The sequence below is a fragment of the Emydura macquarii genome, unplaced genomic scaffold (genome assembly GCF_026122565.2).
Source record: "Emydura macquarii macquarii isolate MOO-44397 ecotype Brisbane River unplaced genomic scaffold, CSIRO-AGI_Emac_v2 contig_1644, whole genome shotgun sequence".
Taxonomy (NCBI): domain Eukaryota; kingdom Metazoa; phylum Chordata; order Testudines; family Chelidae; genus Emydura; species Emydura macquarii.
This window is the reverse complement of record NW_027131781.1, coordinates 24,572,153-24,587,615: the sequence shown is the minus strand read 5'-3', so window position 1 is coordinate 24,587,615 and position 15,463 is coordinate 24,572,153. Positions and strand designations below refer to the sequence as shown.

Here is a 15,463-nt window from a genome sequence, read left to right as displayed (position 1 = left end):
TCTCTCCTCCCTGCTCCTCCCCCTTGCCATGTCCCTCCTCTACTCCCCTGCTCGCCCCCCTCCTCGCCACTGCTCCCTGTATCCCTACTCCCCGCTATTGCTTGTCACATGCGTCCCTCTTCTCACCCCCTCCTGTTTTCCCCTTCACCACTGCTCCCGCCATGTCCTTCCTTCCTCAGACAGGGGTGGGGAGATTGTGGGCGTGGCCTGGGGTGGAAGAGGAGGGACAGGGAGCTAGCCTTCCCGAGGGGACGCTTCACCCGCTGCCCATGATGGAATCTTTAATGAGTAAAAATGGTCAAGACCTGGATCATTTCTCTTCTGAAAGCTGGGAACGCCAGTAGCATTAGCTTAACAATATGGTATTTTTGTTAATGAAGTTAAACTCTCTGTTTTATGAAGATCACTTGTTTTACACAACATACCTGGATTTCTGCCTCTTTGATTTTAGATTCCAGGATCATTTTAGAAGCTTGCTGGTCTTTGCTTAGGCTCTGAAGTCTTTCATACGTAATTTTGTGCTCTGCAGACAATCTGGCCAAACCGGCATCACACCTGGTCAGATAAATAAATACCAAAGCAAGGATGAGTGTAGATTAACACAATATGTAGGCAAAGCCTTTAAAAATATATCTATTTTAGAATGGACGTTTCTATGAAGGTATCAGTCTCTCCTGCAAAACATTTCTTTTCTAGGAGATTCACAGAAATGTTGATGTCTCATAACATCCAGCTAAGTGTCCCATAACTGGTATAAGTCTCCATACTTTAGTAGGGGCAATCCTGCAGTAGATCTCAGCTCTGAGATCATATGGGCAAAATATGTTGGTGTGCTTATGGAAATCGTATTACAGATTTGTACAGTTTCAATACCTTATGCTATTCCTCATAATCCATCAGACATCTCTTAAGGTGTTTGTAATTGGCCATTAGACTGATACACAGGCAGCCACTTCACACAGTTTCCTTATAAGATGCAATTAAAAAGTAATTATAAAGAGCATTTTTAAATTATTGCACTCAGGCTTGCTTGGGTTTGACATGCTTATTTATACTTCTATTCACAAAATAATAGTATGCAACCACAGTAACTGCTACAGTAAACCAGGGCGAATTCTGCAGTCATTAGTTTTAGCGTGGGGGGAAAGGTTCCAAGTAAAGTTCCCATTAAAGGTAATGGGAGTTTTGCCTCATGAAAGACTAAGAACTACAGAACTGGGCTATAAGACTTACTATTTCCCTTCTACACACTGAAACACTTCTGTAATTCCACAAAATTTTCAGAACAAACGGTGTGTTATATTATATGCCTGTGTTCTTTCTCCCACTTTTCAAAAATATTTCTGACTGATGGATTTCATCTACAATAACTGCATTAACTGAGTTGTAAAAATAGAGGTACAGTAGTTTCAGGAGTAAGACCTCTCAAAAGTATGAGTAATGTGTATTTTTATTAAGGGAAATATGTAACTGCCAGAGTTAAATAATCTGATATATGAAACTGATTAAGATCAGATACCAGTTAAGGTTTTGGAGGGAGCAGGCAGTGGAATCTGACAGTCAACAGCAAGCTAAACCATTACCCAAATTAATGTCACAATTTAACCATTTTCGGTGTCATTTCAGTTGGAAAGCATTCACTCCAGGATGCAAGTACCATTGTTACCTTTCAAGCACAAAGGGAAAGTAACAATTCAAATGGCAAACATTAAGAGAAGCTATTTAGCAATATGGTAGAACTACAATATGAAAATAATAAGAGAAGCAAAGTAACAGAGAAGCGAGACCATATTGGAAAAACATCATTTAGCAATTCTGTGTACTAGGGCAAACATTTGATATGGGCAGCAAGAACAGCTTAAGTTGGATGTTTTTCTAGAAGATATGCTCTAAGAATTATTTTGGGGAAGCGCTGATCTGTGTTATACAGGAGGTCAGACTAGATAATCATAGTGGTCCCTTCTGGTCTTGGAATCTATGAAAAAAAGTCAACATAGGACTAAAGATGTATTCCCAGACCAGGGTATCTGTGGAGTGTTTGGGGAAAGAACAGAGGCCAAAGCCCTCTGTGTTGTTACCACTAGTGGAAACCAGAGACATGATATTATCCTGTATCTATTCACCAATAGCAGATGGACTCCAATAAGTGGTTAGTCTCGTATCTGAGTCCTGACAGAAAAATATAAAAAGCAATTGCTTTGAAACTAGCATAGTAAATGTATGCAACAGGCATCTATGGGTTTTTTTTTAATGGCACATTATTATTTTTGGCTCATATGATCATAGTGGAACTTTATTTTTTGTGTAATTGAGTACATTTCAAAAGGGGGGGCTGGTTGTAGATTATAGAACATGAGGAATTTCCAGAGTATCCCAGATTCTGATTTCATTTATACTGGTGTAAATCTGGACTAAATTGAACATATTTATATTACTCCATTATTTATATTATTCCAGCTATATTTTGGTTGGTACCATATGAAAAACTTTGGTGGCATAAATTGAAAGTGTTAAGACACCAGCATGCTCTTAATGTATGTTTTACTGGGATTTTCTTTAAATTTTATTCAGTACCTTAGTATGGTCAAAAGAGAGAAAATCTCTATGTTGTACATTCAAGTTTGTGGTTGGTGTTTGCCCAGAAGAAAGTACAGCTATGCTTCAGCAATGGGGCCAGATTCTGACCTCTGTTACACTGGTGGAAATCTGTATTTAAAGGTTTGTAATGATAGGAGGATTTGTAATGAGTGGCTCCACTGGTTTTCAAATGATACCAACCAAAAAGGAGAAAAATAAGATAGTATGATTTACAATTTGAGGAATACCTGTTTCTTAAGTCCTTAAAATAACTCTGGTTCAGGTTTACACTAGGCCTGAAGTTTGAAGACAAACTAACAGTCTCAAGAGACTTCAACTCTATGAGGCTAAAATCTAATTACAGTGGCTATTTTAATGAGATTTTGGCCACATCCATATTAGAATAAAAATAGAAGCTCTTTATGGTTTTGAATTTTATTCTGTAACAAGACCCTCTGAAACATGAATGAGTTCTGGTTTCGGGTTCCTTTTTTGGAAAAGTTCTTCTAAAGAAAAATGTACCAAAGTTCAATGTACAGTATTAATTAATTCCTTGTGCTGTTATCTGTAACAAAATCATATTGCCAAGCCCACACATATATCCAAAAGCATGCTAATGGCTTGTGGGACATAGAGAGACAAGGAAAAAAAGTCACTTTTTTCTACCCTAACAGATTTTCAAAGGCCAAATAAAAAATACTTGGCACATATTTACCTGAAGTGAAATCATTTAAAAAATATGAAGATAAAAATGAGTAAGGGATTAGAATTCTCTGAAGAAATTCTGTTACTTGAAATCTAAGTGCTGAGCTTTCTGGACATAAAGGATCTGATTTTCTAAAATGCAGATGGAAAAATACACATCCAGTCATTCATGTAATTTGTTGTATAATTAGAATTTTGTGCAAACAAATATATAAATATTTAAATGTTTGCATGCTTAATATGACCATTTTAGCCATACAAACAGTCACCTAGTTTCACAGGCATTTTTTCATGTGCAATTGCAAGCACACGTTTTTGGAGATTAGGCCAAAGGTGTTTTGTTGTTTGTTTTGTTTTTTTAAGGATGTTTACTGCAAGATCCCTGTACAAACTTCTGTACTTATGTGTACTCAATAAATAAAAATAACATGGAAGGAGCTGACTTTGTAAGCCAAGTATTCTGGGTTTCAGTATAATTGCAGAAACTAGTAGTGTTCAATATAAACGATAAAATTATCGAGCAGCTGCCTTCCAAATCTCAGTAAGAAAAGGAGTATTTAGTTTTCTGAGTTGCTGAAAAGTGTTTTTGTTGCTGGCAGTCCTAAGAAATCACTGGACAACATGAGGAAGCCTGCTGCTCTATTACTTCTGAGGTTCTGTCTACAGCTGGACTTAGGGGTGCAATTCCCAGCTCACATAGATATACTCACACTCTGCCATACTCACACTAGCTCTCCTCAAGCTAACGTGCTAAAAATAGTAGTGTGGCCAGGGCAGCGGCGAGCAGCAGCATGGACTAGTTGGGTGGAGTATGTACCCACGGATAGCAAAAATTGGGATGGGGTGGGGAGTAATAGGCACCTATATAAGAAAAAGCCCCGAATATCGGGACTATCCTTATTAAATCGAGACATCTGCTCACCCTATCACTGCTGCCAGTGACACCCCAGCTATGCTTCTTTTTTTCGTGCGTTACCTCAATGAGAGCTAGTGCGAGTACGTCTATGCAAGCTAGGAATCACACCAAGAGCTCCAAGTGTAGATGGCCCCTGACTGTCACTAGTAGCGGTATGCATATGGGCACCATACCAAGTACTATACTGCAGGAGGTACACCCAAGTACAAAAATGGTTTACTTAAGACTAAATCCTGTACAACACTCATGTGACTTGTAGTAGCACGATGTATATTCAAATGTGCAAGTAAGCTACTGGGGGTAGCTGTGGTTACACATTATGCACTGTACTACTTCACAAGCAAAGGATGTATTAGTGACAGGGTGACCAGATAGCAAGTGTGACAGATCAGGACAGAGGGGTGAGGGGTAACAGGTGCCTATATTAGAAAACCTCCCAAATATCAGGACTGTCCCTATAAAAATCAGGACATCTGGTCACCCTAATTAGCAATGGGACAGTTGTGTGTCAGGAACAGTATGTGTCAGTTGCTGCCTCTCCCCATCTGCCTGTTCTGGGGGAAGGAGAGCAAGGAAGCACACAATGCTTGTTTACTCCTATGTGTCTGGCACCAAAGAATTTAACTGTATCATTTAGCTGAAGAACCTACAAGCACAGTAACATTTCAATGAGTTTTCTTACTGCAAATGTCTTGGGCATAAGCATGCTTTTACTTATTTATTTTGGTGACTTTATGGGAATAGAGCTCTTTCGGAAATCTGACCCCAATTCTGGCCATAGTGACATGGAAAGTTAAAAGAGCCCAGTGAAGCCAGAAGCAAGAGGGAAGCTCAAACTGCATGTCCAAGTACCAGAACAAAAGAAGACCAAGATTGTTTTAAACTTTACAATAGTTTTAAAGAAAATCTTCCACCTGCTAGCGTGCGAGATACAACCCCCTCTCTGAAGCATGCTGCACTTCTGGGCTTTTGCATTCTTTTGTGTCTTATGATACAAGTCTCAGTATATTGTTGGAATTACACCCTCAGTTCTCCAAGGAGCAAAACACTGGCGGGCATAAGAACAATAGTCAAGAGCAGCTAGTTGCAACAAGGATAAAAAGCAGTCCGGTCCACCCAGTAGGCTTACCAGTTTTTTTGATGTAATGAATTTTATGCTGTGTGAAAAAAATAATGAACACAATGCACCATACACAGAAGTTTTAACAGCTGTTCCGTTCATATAGCAGGACATGCACCCCAGTGTAGAGGGCCAATGCAAGGCACAACTTAAAACATTTATGCATAATTTAAAACCCTCAAAGCCCATAACAATGGGCTTCACTGGTTTGTGGGGCCTTGGATGGACCCTCTGAACGTGTGCTACAGTATATCAATTTACTGCTAAGACTTTGAAAAGATCATCCAGTGTTGTAATAAAAAAAGATTAAAAAAAAATAATTGTGGAAGAGATCTCGTATTCTTCAGGGCATGTCAACCTTTCATTACTCAGGATAGAGAAAAAACTTTCGCTGTGGGCATTTCATTCCATATACCTGCCTTCTGCAGGGTTTCTTGTAACTTCCTTTGACAATGGCCAGGACTTTAGAGACAAAATGCTGGACTAAATGCAGAACTAGTCTGATCTAGTATGGCAATTCTCATGTTCCGAAATCTTTCATAAAAGTTTCACTTAGCTTAATGATGGTAATTATTTATTATTTATATTAATAATTGATGGTGGCCTAGTACAGCATCTTTCATGCTGAACAATTTCAAAGTGTTTTACAAAATGATCAGCAAATTATACATAGGCTGAGATGGGCAAGAGTCACAAGTTGGAATCTGGACTTAAACTTCCCCAGAGTTTGGTGGGTATTCAGCTCTAGGGATTTAGCTCACCCCTTTATAGAGATGAGACCAACTATGAGATTCAGATTCAGATCTGAACTCCTCCAGAATTCGGGGGGAGTTTGGATTTGGGTTGTGCTTCAAGAGCATCTGTCTAAAGGATCACACTACACTCACCGAGAAATGCAGCTACTTGGAAGAAGAAACAGGATAGCTGTTCAACACTGAACAGATGCACTACAGAATGGTTGATGATAGTAAGTAAATACCACCATATCCATTTGAAATTGCAAGGGGAATTTAGGTAGCCAGAACACTGGATTAACACCCAAATTCTTACAGAAGCTGGTCAAAAGCTAACTTCTGGTAGCCAGCAAGACAGACTCACCCTTTGGATTCCCCTGGTGGAACAGTTTGGATGAAATTATACAAGTGTGTTCATTTCAAATTATTGATGAAATAACTGCAAGCAAGGTAGGACTGTCTCCCACTATATATTTGTATAGCATCTAGCACAATGGAGCCACAGTCTCAGTTGGGGTCTCTAGGCACTACTGTAATCCAAATTATAATAATTATAATCAGGAGTTATGGGAATTTTTACAGCAACCTGTGCTTGTAACTGAAGGCAGTCAATCCACTCTCCCAGGACAATGTCCTAATTGAATTCAGTATGTCACAAGTAAAACAAGTTTTCTTCCCCTCCCAGCGGAAGATTTTAACAAAATGCCTGACAGGGAAGTATGAAACAGCAAATAACAAGTGAGAGAAAATAAACTGGTTCTGTTTCAATAATGAACATGAATTTCCAGCCCCTGAGGCACTCTGATGACCAACCCTGAGCACTGCACTTCATGTAATCTGTCGTGTAGTTATAATTATCAGGCAAATAGCACCAGAGTAATAAAAGTGAACTTCCCCAAATAAACAGATCAAGAAGAAATAATGGTCTAAGTGCCAATAGCCCACCATCGTCCCCCATTTTAAGCGCTTTGCCATTTAGGGCCAGACTGTGGAACATGTTTTAGCAAGTACTCATTCATGTGCGTACTCTCATTGAATTCAATGGCACTACTTGCGTGAATGAGTGCTCACCAATGTAAATAAAGGCGGCACAAGCTGGCACTAATTCTGTTGCTCCAAACACTGGATCTTGTAGAATCTCACTGTGAATCCTTTATGTGAAAGAGAGTTACACAGGAAGACTTATGCAGAAGAATCTGGCAGGGACTCTTCAGTGATAAATAAATATTTTTCAATAGTTTGTCTGACCTGAAGAAAACAAAGCAAGAGTTGGTTTCGTTCATTCCTGCTGTACTTGAAGGAACTGACTGACTGTCTGAAAAATCAGTCCTCTATAAGCAGTGCTTTAAACCCTGTTAAACCACTTCTTGGGAACTGGGCTAACAAGTCAATGTGGAAACTAAAGGCTGTCCAAGATAGACAACCAGGAAATCTTACAGAAACTTTTAACCTTTCATCTCCCTCAGATGAATTTTTCCAGGCTGTTGAAGGCATCAGTAAATCATTTCAGATGAACAGCAGTCAACTAACAAAACTGGTCCAGCGAAAAAGAAATGGAATATCTTCAAAAATCCAGAAAATGGGACAAAGTCATCCCTGGTGTAATTCCACAGAAGCCATCAGTCATAAAGATTCTGTAGGTCAAATTAAGTCCTCATCTACACCTGTGTAATCCCACTACTAGGGACATAAAAATTCATTTAATTCACAATCCGTTTAAACTTCTAAAAATACAACAGTTAAATGGTTTAGCTCTGCACACGGGGGGGAAGGGAGTTGTGCTGGGTTTGGCTCCTCCCCCCGAGTGAGAGCTGCCCAGCTGCGGCTTCCCCCAGGTGCACGTTTACTGAGCCACAGCTGGGCAGCTCTTGCTCAGCGGGGAACTGTGCTGGGCTCAGTGCCTTCCTCCCTCCCCCAAGGGCAACGTTTAAACTAATTAGTAAACAGTAAGACCACTGCTTACTGTTTAAACGTTTAGCCGCTTACATCCCTACCCAGTACCTTCAAATGATGTCTTCATTGTCACCAGTGCCAGTCATGTAAGCAGATCTGCACAGGTGTCATTGAGAGCATAATCTAGAAACAATGAAGCTGTAAGAATTTGTCTACACTTAAAATGCTGCGGCTCAGCTGCACCGATGCTCCTGCGCTGCTGTAGTGCATCAGTGAAGAGACTACCTACGCGGACGAGAGGGCTTCTCCTGTTGGTGTAGGTACTCCACCTCCCCGAGAGATGGTAAGTATGTCAACAGGAGAAGCCCTCCTGTCAACATAGCGCTGTCTACATCAGGAGTTAGGTCAGTATAACTGCACTGCTCAGGCATGTGCATTTTCCACAGTGCTGAGCAACATAACTATACCGACGTAAGTTGCTAGTGTAGAGCAAACCTAACTGAGGGCTGAAACCTGTAGAACTTCTATCACTGTCTGCTTCCCTCCACTCCTCTTTACTTTAAGCCCTGAGAATAACATGCAGTTTATCTAATTTTCAATAAGATTAACCAGTCTTTTCTACTTAAAATATATTCAAAAGCTGCACCTCAGCCCTTTCTAAAACTGAATCAACCTCAAGCATTTTTAGAATTCAAACCCATTTACTGAAATCTAATTTCAAGAATTAACAGTCATGTAACTAGTTTTAACATTTGATACTGGAATGCAGGGGATTGTTGTGCATTGCCATGAAAACATTGAGCCAAATTCATTCTAGGAGTTAGGCCAAGGTTAAATTTTGGCCCATTGTCATTAAATGTGAAATGCATACTTCAAGATTAATAGAAAATCAGCTGATTGCACAACTGGCATTTACCTTGCCACTCTCCCCCGAAGATCTCCCAAACCAGACAGCTGCCGCATTTCCAGGCTCTTTAAGGTAGAATTAGTTCCATAACTGAGGTTATCCCTGACACGTATCTGTTCCTGCAGCATCTATAAGGCATTAATATGCAAACAGGAGTTCAACAGACCATTTATTATACATTCAATAGGGCACTTATTATATTTTGCTAAATCAAAATAAAATGAAATCTGTTTTTTAATTTAACAAGTGTTTTTATAAGCATGCAAAAAAAGTGCATTATACTCATTTATGGCTTCTCCTGATTTTCGGGGCCCAGTCCACACACAGAACTCTCAGTGAAGTCACACTAGTAGCAGAATTGGGCCCTCAAATGCTAACCTATATCAGCCCATCTACCACTACCCACCTACCCTGCTAATTTCTGCAGTGGTCAGGCTTAAGGTTGTGTATTTGACTGTGATTGTACCACTTGGATGTGTGCATTGTGTGTGGTGCATGTGGAAAGTGAAAGGGAGATTTTGTTGTGGGGATAAGGAGTCTGTGAGTGTGTTTAGTTGGTAGGGCTTTTAAACTGAGGTTGAAGTGGATGTTTATGTTGCATTAACTGATGATTTCTTTTGTGTTGAAAGGACATACATTAGCCCCACAAAGCTTTTTGTGTAGAATTTATATTTAAATTCCTGGCAATGCCCTGTGCTTTTTTTTTATAGCCGCCAAAAGAATTATATACTCTGCATGCACTTTAGAAGGATGTGTACCCCATTTATAAACTCTTCAGATCTTATACTTACATCACATATTAAATCTTACTAAGTTTTTTTATTAAACTAGGAGTCAACAGCAGAGATGGTGTCAGCCCCATGAAAGAACCAGAGCGTACCTCAATGTCCCGGTTAAGCTGCCTCACTATTGCCGTTATGTTGCGGATATGTTCTTCTAAGAGTTGCCTCGCCAACCGATCTCCTCCCCCCTTGTTCTGCATTCTATGCAAAGTGGAAACAATGTCCTCCTTAATGCGAAAAGCGTGTTCCACAAGGGCAGCAGTTGTTTTCTCATGGCTTAGAATTCTGTCTTCTAGTTGATCCACTAGACTTGCAGATGCTAATGGGACCGCGGTCAAAGCTTGGCTGTGTAGTGGTATATTTCGAATCCGTCTAACAAACGAAACATATTCAAACAAATGTATTATTAATGTGTGGCCAGATCCTGAGGCTCTTACGCTAAACTCTATTGTAGCTTTTAACCACAGTCATGAGGTTGATACCACCGTAGTATAAACACTGGGAGGTATTATGTCTCCAAAAAGAATAATACCTCCCAGCAATCCTGAATACTTCCAGGGAGAGTGCCCACTGCTGTACATAAGCAGGTGCAGCATTTGCTGCCATGAGAGGTAAGTGTAAAGGGAACTCAGGGCCTCCTCGCCGCCCCACTTTAGGGTGACTAACCCAAGCATGTACGCTTAACAAAAGGATGTTAGCATGTTTTGGAACATATTAAGACAGACACAACAGTTTGACTGGGAATGTGAACTCAGAACGTTTTTGATTAAATTTTGTAAATATGTGTGCAGTCTTTGCGGCTGCTTTTCCCATTGTTCAAAGCAATAACTACAGGAAATGCATATGATAAAATTAAATAAAAATAGAGTAAGAAGGAATATCTTGAGTCTGCATCCATTCTTTTCTCTCCCAGTAAGGCTACTCCTGGAGTATGCATCCAAAAACTTCTCCTCTTGGGAGCTGGATAAATACATGCTAAAGGTTTGGAAATCCAGGAGGGACAAAATCCAAGCTTCTCACAGTCTCTAAGGCAACTTTTCAAAAGAGGTCAGCTCTCATTTAGGCACCTAAATAATTGTCCAGATTTTTCAAAGGAGCTCAGCACTGAGCAGCTTTTCTTGAAAGCAACATGAGGTGCTGAGACTTCAAAATCTGGCCACTGATGAACACAGTCTTTCACAGAGGTTATGTTTTGTAATTCTTTGGGGAAAGATTTTCAATGGCACGAAGGGAAGATAGGTATTCAATTCCCATTGAAAGTCAACGAGTATTGAGTGCCTAATTCCTCGCTGTGCCTTTAAACATCTCTTCGTTATTTTCTTTAAACACCTTAGTTATTTCTTTTTTTCCCCCTTGTATGCTGTATGTGTTCTGATATTCATAGAGCCAAATCATGAAGTAAAGGCTAAATTCTGTTCTCACTTTCATCATGCAGTAATTTCACGGAAGTCAATGGAGATGCAATCAGGGTGTAAATTAAGTTTTGGCCCTCCATTTTTATATTCATTCCTTACTCATGGAAAGACTTCCACTGTAACAAGTCTTGATGTCCTGGGTTTTCACTCTGCCACAGTTGAAACCAATGGGAGTTTTCCTTGAGAAAAGACTGAATAAAAGCTAAAGACTTCAGGATTTGGCCCATGATTTGGATAAACAGGGTATATGTCTACAATATTTAATTTAGTTTAGTTGTTGCATTAAGTACAAAAGCTGCAATGTTAAGCATTAATGTAAATAGAGAATTACAGAAGAAGCACAAGCACTCCTGCAATCTGTAGATTTTAGATTTCCAACATGTCAGACTGTACCTTTCAGTAGGGGCAAGTGTCGGAAAGATTGGGCTTCGTTGTGCCATTTTCTTTTCAATAATTTATGTCTGTTGAAAAAATACACATTACATTATTTAACAGTTGTTTATATCTGGCACTGAAATGATTTCATGTATCTGCTTTAAGTGAACCTTAAGATTGTGCTAACAACTCTGATGTTGGAAGACATTTTATATATTGCCCATGCTTTTGCTTTCAGAATACAGTATTTGCATCCAAAATGTGATATAAAACAGCAAAACAGGGAAGAGAATTTGATGACTAAAAACTAAAAAGCTATTTCAAGTGAATGCAGCACACATGAAAGCTGCTAGATTGACAGCCCTGGAGGCTGTAGTCCTCTGTTTATCCACAGATCTAATAATAGTAAAGCCTGTCTCTTATGTAGCACTTTGATCTCAAAGTGCTTTGCAGTCGCTAAAATATATTTAGTCTCACAACACTGCTCTTTATTATTGCTCACTATTATGAGTAGTCCCATTATCTTCAGCAGTACCTGTTTGCAGGATTGGTCCTGTGGCCTAGCTCAAAGCTGTGACAATTTACACCAGCAGAGGATCTGCCCCCATGATTCTTAGGGCTTGTCTACATGAATACTTACTGTGAACTAAGCCCTGGTGTAAATCTACCTCGCTTTAGCCTGCTATAGACTAAGTGTCCATGTGGACCTGCTGCCATGCACTAAAAGTTCCATGATGTGCTTTGATCTACTCCTGTTTCAAAGTAGTGTAGTTAAAGTGCACTTTGGAACTTTCAGCACATAGCAGCAAGGTCCATACAGACACTTTAGCACACAGCAGGCTAGCGTGGGGTAGATTTACACTTCAGCTTGCCATGTGCTAAGTGTTCATATAGACAGTCCCATTGACATCTGTGGTCATCCAAACAAACCCTGTACTCAAAGGCACCTGCAACTTTCTAAATCACTACATCTTTCTGATCCAACTTTAACTGAATATACAAAAATTACATAGAAATAATTCTAAATTGATTAAAAACCAACAAAAGCAAGAAAATTCAGTGGAAGCTGACACTCCCCACCCACTCAATTATGCTTAGCTTTTGCATTGGTCAATTAATAGTGAGTGTCTGGTTGTTAGCATCTACAGTTGTACCCCGAATTACCAATCCCTAGAAAATTTTAAAATATGCCAAGTGAAGAGACATATTCCTAGATGAAATATTCATTAAATCAGTCATTTAAAACCAAAAATCCTTACAAGGAAGATTTATAGTTAGCCAAATGAACCCCACCAACTTCATAGCTAGGCTATGACACTCTTGCTCCTATAGAGTAGTACCTTCCAAAGTAGCTCCATTGATTTTAATAGAAGTATTCACGGTGTAAGGTACTATTCAACATAGATAATATTATCACAATATGGTCATTAGTATTACATTTAAGTAACCCAGCCATTTGAAAGCTTGTTTTGAAAGACAAATAGATTCTACAGCCCTGCATTCTGTGGAGCAGACCTAACTGTGTTCCAATCCAAATTAAAGTCTTTCTGATATAATAATGGAAATGTTAACAGTAGTGTACTGGGTCAAGGGCCAGCCATGTTTTAACCAGGCCCCTGACTCATTTGTAGGTGGGTAGGGCAGCCTTAAGATAGAGGGGAAAAACACACACAAAAATAAACATAATTTGTTGGCTAATGCATCTCCAGCATCAGGAGTTGGAAAATCACTAACTAAGGTCAACACTGCTAACTTATGGCACTGAAGGGAAACAATGTTTTAGCATCAATGAGTAATACAAAAACAAACACATACAGGACGATACATAATGTTAAGGATGTGTTTGCTGAAGAATGGAACAAAAATGTTTAAGAGACTGCATTTTTGGGGATAATACTATGCAGGTTCAAATATTGGCAGTAAGATGTCTAACTAACTTGTGCCTGTAGAAACAGAGGACACTGAAAATCTGGTCAAAATTTAGTCTTTTAACTATTTCTTTTCTATTTCAAATAACCATAATACATATGGTAGTAACCACACAAATCCGACACATACATATGGTAGTAACCACACAAATAGCCAGATTCTGCTATAACCTGCACCCGTGTAACTCTATTAACTTCAGTGCAGCAAATCTGGATTTATACCTGTGTAAATGAGATCAGAATCTGGCTCAGGAGCTTATTTGCAAAAAGGAGTGGGTAGCTATAACCAAATCCATCTACTCTATGCGATCTAAAAACAAATATGTTTTTTGATGTTGCGATGGGTTATACAAAACCCACACGGGTTCAGTACTGGGTCCAGCTAGCCCCGCCCTCCAACCCTGAAGTACATGCTCCAACTGGAGAGTGGGTTGAAAAGGGAGCAACCCAGATTAGCCCGGGGGGGGGGGGCGGGGGCGGGCTGGAGTGCAGACCTACCCTGAAGGCTCCTGCCAAAAGGGGCTGCAGACCTACCCTGAAGGCTCCTGCCAAAAGCTGGGGCTGGCAGTTTGGTTTCCTTTTCCTTTTCTCCTTATCTGGGACCAGAAGCTGAGGGAGTGAAACAGTGGTAGGAAGCAACCTAGGGAAGGTAGCTCAGAGGGCCTCAGCCCAGAAGCCACATGCTGCTGATCCTACTAGGGCCCCGGTGAAGTGGACAGGCCCAAGCTCCCCTACTACTTCCCTGTCAAGGACCCTACTACAGACATAACAATGATAGCTGCTTTTTCAATTGGGGCCTGATCCTGAATTCCATGTGAACTCAGAATTGCTACTGAAAAATTTGTAAAGTGCTTTGAGATATACTGATGAAAAGCATTACCTTATACATCGGTATTATTATTATTTACACATTCTGACACAGTACAGACACTATGGACCAAATCCTACAAACTGTTCATCACACAAGTAATCTCCACTAAATCTCATAAAGACAATGGGATTACTCATCTGAGGGCTATTCCCATGAGTAAAAATTTACAGAATCAACCCTTAATTAATCCTCACAACAGTCTGTGAGGTAGGTTTGGTTTGCACTATTATCACAATTTTACAATTGGGGAATTTTAGCCAGTGAAGTTAAATGACTTGCCCAAGGAGGTCATACAGTGAATCAGTGGCAGAGCCTGGATTTGTACTCATTCCACTAGGTCAAACTGCACGTTAATGGCCCTGTCACAGCAAACTATTTAAACACACCTTAATTTTAAATATGTGAATAGTCTCATTGACTTCAGTGGAACTATCCTGATTTACACCACTAAGGACCTGGATATTTTCCCAAAAACCTCAAGACAAAATATAAAACTATTTAAAAACATACATTTGGCACTTGGCAGTATATCTTAAGTGTGGTTTGGTTTTTTACTTCAACTCACAATGGCTTCATCCTGCCATCCCTGTGCATCTGTAACTCCTACTGAAATAAATGCCTGGGTGCAGAAAGACTGCAGGATTAGTCACAGATGTACATTGAAATACATATTGCCCTAAACGCCACCAAAGACACTGATTCATCTGAAACAATATTTCCAAATGTGAAATATTCAGTTATTTGTCATTTTTAATTTGAAGACATCACTCCATACACCAGTGCTGGGGCTAGCTCCTTAAGGGCCCTAAGCAGAAATTTCCCCCCACCCCCAACACATACTAATAATTAATAGGAGGCCCCCTTGAGCTGCTCAAGGCCCTAAGCAATTGCTTAATCTGTTTATACCTAACGTCGGCTCTCCAGTACACACACAGGTCTCTCAGATGTTGAGACCTCACACCCCCACAGTGACATCCTGAGGCAGTTCTCTCATCCTGAATGATACTTGGGGCACGGCTACGTTGCCCCACAGTTTGGACTAAGAGTCTGAATGGCAGTGCTCACTAAAATGCTGCACTGTAACTCCCCTGTGCAGATGTGGCAGGCGCGAGGGAATACACCTATGAGATCTGGCACATAACAGTCGTTGTCTACAGCAAACTCCCAACCTTTAAGTTCTCACCTGCAGCATCCACAAAGGGGAGTTAAAGCCCAGCACTTTGGTGCCCACAGCTATGCA

General features: G+C 40.1%; 1 protein-coding gene across 1 annotated transcript in view; it reads right to left on the bottom strand.

Moving 5' to 3' along the window:
• The window catches only part of FAM81A (family with sequence similarity 81 member A), a 36,784-nt gene that overhangs the window by 6,640 nt on the left and 14,681 nt on the right, over positions 1 to 15,463 (bottom strand). The window contains exons 4-7 of the mRNA XM_067555964.1: positions 11,443 to 11,510; positions 9,733 to 10,006; positions 8,862 to 8,980; positions 426 to 555 (exon numbers count right to left, since the gene is read on the bottom strand). Coding sequence (XP_067412065.1) covers positions 426 to 555; positions 8,862 to 8,980; positions 9,733 to 10,006; positions 11,443 to 11,489 — 570 coding nt within the window. The 5' untranslated portion in view covers positions 11,490 to 11,510. The remainder of the gene's footprint in view (positions 1 to 425; positions 556 to 8,861; positions 8,981 to 9,732; positions 10,007 to 11,442; positions 11,511 to 15,463) is intronic.